This window comes from Chrysochloris asiatica, unplaced genomic scaffold (genome assembly GCF_000296735.1).
Source record: "Chrysochloris asiatica unplaced genomic scaffold, ChrAsi1.0 scaffold00025, whole genome shotgun sequence".
NCBI lineage: Eukaryota > Metazoa > Chordata > Mammalia > Afrosoricida > Chrysochloridae > Chrysochloris > Chrysochloris asiatica.
Genome location: NW_006408543.1, coordinates 846,764 through 848,242, shown reverse-complemented (window position 1 = coordinate 848,242; position 1,479 = coordinate 846,764). Strand labels below are relative to the sequence as shown.

The following is a 1,479-nucleotide window of genomic DNA, read 5'->3' as shown; positions in this document are numbered from 1 at the left end:
GACTTGCTTGGCACAGACACGCCAAATGAGGGCATCTTGAAGGAAGGCATTTTGAACTTGCTGTCCTTGATCTTGATGTCCTTGTCTCCTAGCTTGGTGTCTCCCTCCAACTTCACCTCGTCCACAGAGAGCCCGGGAACTGAAGCATCCACCGAGACCTTGGGCAATGACACGTCCACATCAGGGATGCTGGCATCCACCCTAGGTCCCCTCACGCCCACCTTGGGCATCTTGATACTGGGCATCTGAACCTTGGGCAGGTGTCCTTTAATCTTGATGCCTTCGTCCTTGCCCTTCAATTCTCCTACAGTGAGTTCTAATTCTGGGAGGGATATGTCCAGCTCGGCCCCAGGTAGGGAGATGCTGTCAGCAGAAGAAACTCCAGCTGGTGTGAGCTCTACTCCTACAGAGGGCAAGGAGGCCTGCACATCATCTTTGGGCAAGTCCATGGAGGTAACCAAGTCCTTGCTTGGAGCCGACACGCCGAAGGATGGCATCTTGAACTTGGGCATCTTGAACTTGCTGTCTTTGGCAGCAAAGTCCTTGTCACCGAGGAGCACATCGCCCTCGACCACCTCCACACTGGGCAGAGATACTTCCACATCTGGAGTATCCACTTCCCTACCGGGCTCCTTTGCATCCACTTTGAGGCCCTTAATGTCCACCTGGGGGGTCTTGAAATCCACTTTAGGCATCTTGACATGGGGTATGTGGGACTTTGGCAAGTGACTTTTGTGTTCAGCCTCCAGAGCTTGTCCTACAAGCCCTTCCTCAGACAGCTGGCCCTTGGGGATCTTCAGGCCCACTTTCGCACTCTTTCCATCCCCATCAGCAGATGGGAGTTGAATGTTGATGTCCCCAGTCTTGACTCCTCCCTCAATGGAGGGCAACGACACGTCCATCTGTGCTTCTGGCAGAGACACATCCACCGAACCCTTGATGGACTTGCTTGGCGAGGACACGCCTAAGGATGGCATCTTAAAGGAGGGTACTTTGAACTTACCATCCTTGGTCTTGACATCTTTTCCTTCCAGCCTGACCTCCTCCAGCTTCACCCCTTCCATGGAGATCCCATGGGTTGGTGCATCCATTGAGACCTTGGGCAGTGACACATCCACACCAGGCAGACTGGTGTCCACCTTGGGGCCCTTCTTGTCCACTTTGGGCATCTTGATCCCAGGCATCTGGACCTTGGGCAGGTGTCCTTTGATCGTGATGCCTTTGCCCTTGCCCTTCAGTTCTCCTGTGGCCAGCTCCACCTCTGGGAGGGACATGTCCGGATCGGCCCCGGGTAGGGAGACGTCAGCAGATGGAAGTGGGATGTTTGCTTCAGTGGGTGTGAGCTCTTCTTCTCCGGAGGACAAGGAAGCCTCCATACTCACTGTAGGCAAGTTCACAGAGGTTCCCAAGTCCTTGCTCGGAGTGGACACCCCAAAGGATGGCATCTTGAGCTTGGGCATCTTGAACTTGCTGTCCTTG

General features: G+C 54.4%; 1 protein-coding gene across 1 annotated transcript in view; it reads right to left on the bottom strand.

The window, feature by feature from the left end:
- The window catches only part of AHNAK2 (AHNAK nucleoprotein 2), a 24,845-nt gene that overhangs the window by 11,143 nt on the left and 12,223 nt on the right, over positions 1-1,479 (bottom strand). Inside the window, exon 9 of the mRNA XM_006839599.1 lies at positions 8-1,475. Within this exon, the coding sequence (XP_006839662.1) occupies positions 8-1,475 (1,468 nt within the window). The remainder of the gene's footprint in view (positions 1-7; positions 1,476-1,479) is intronic.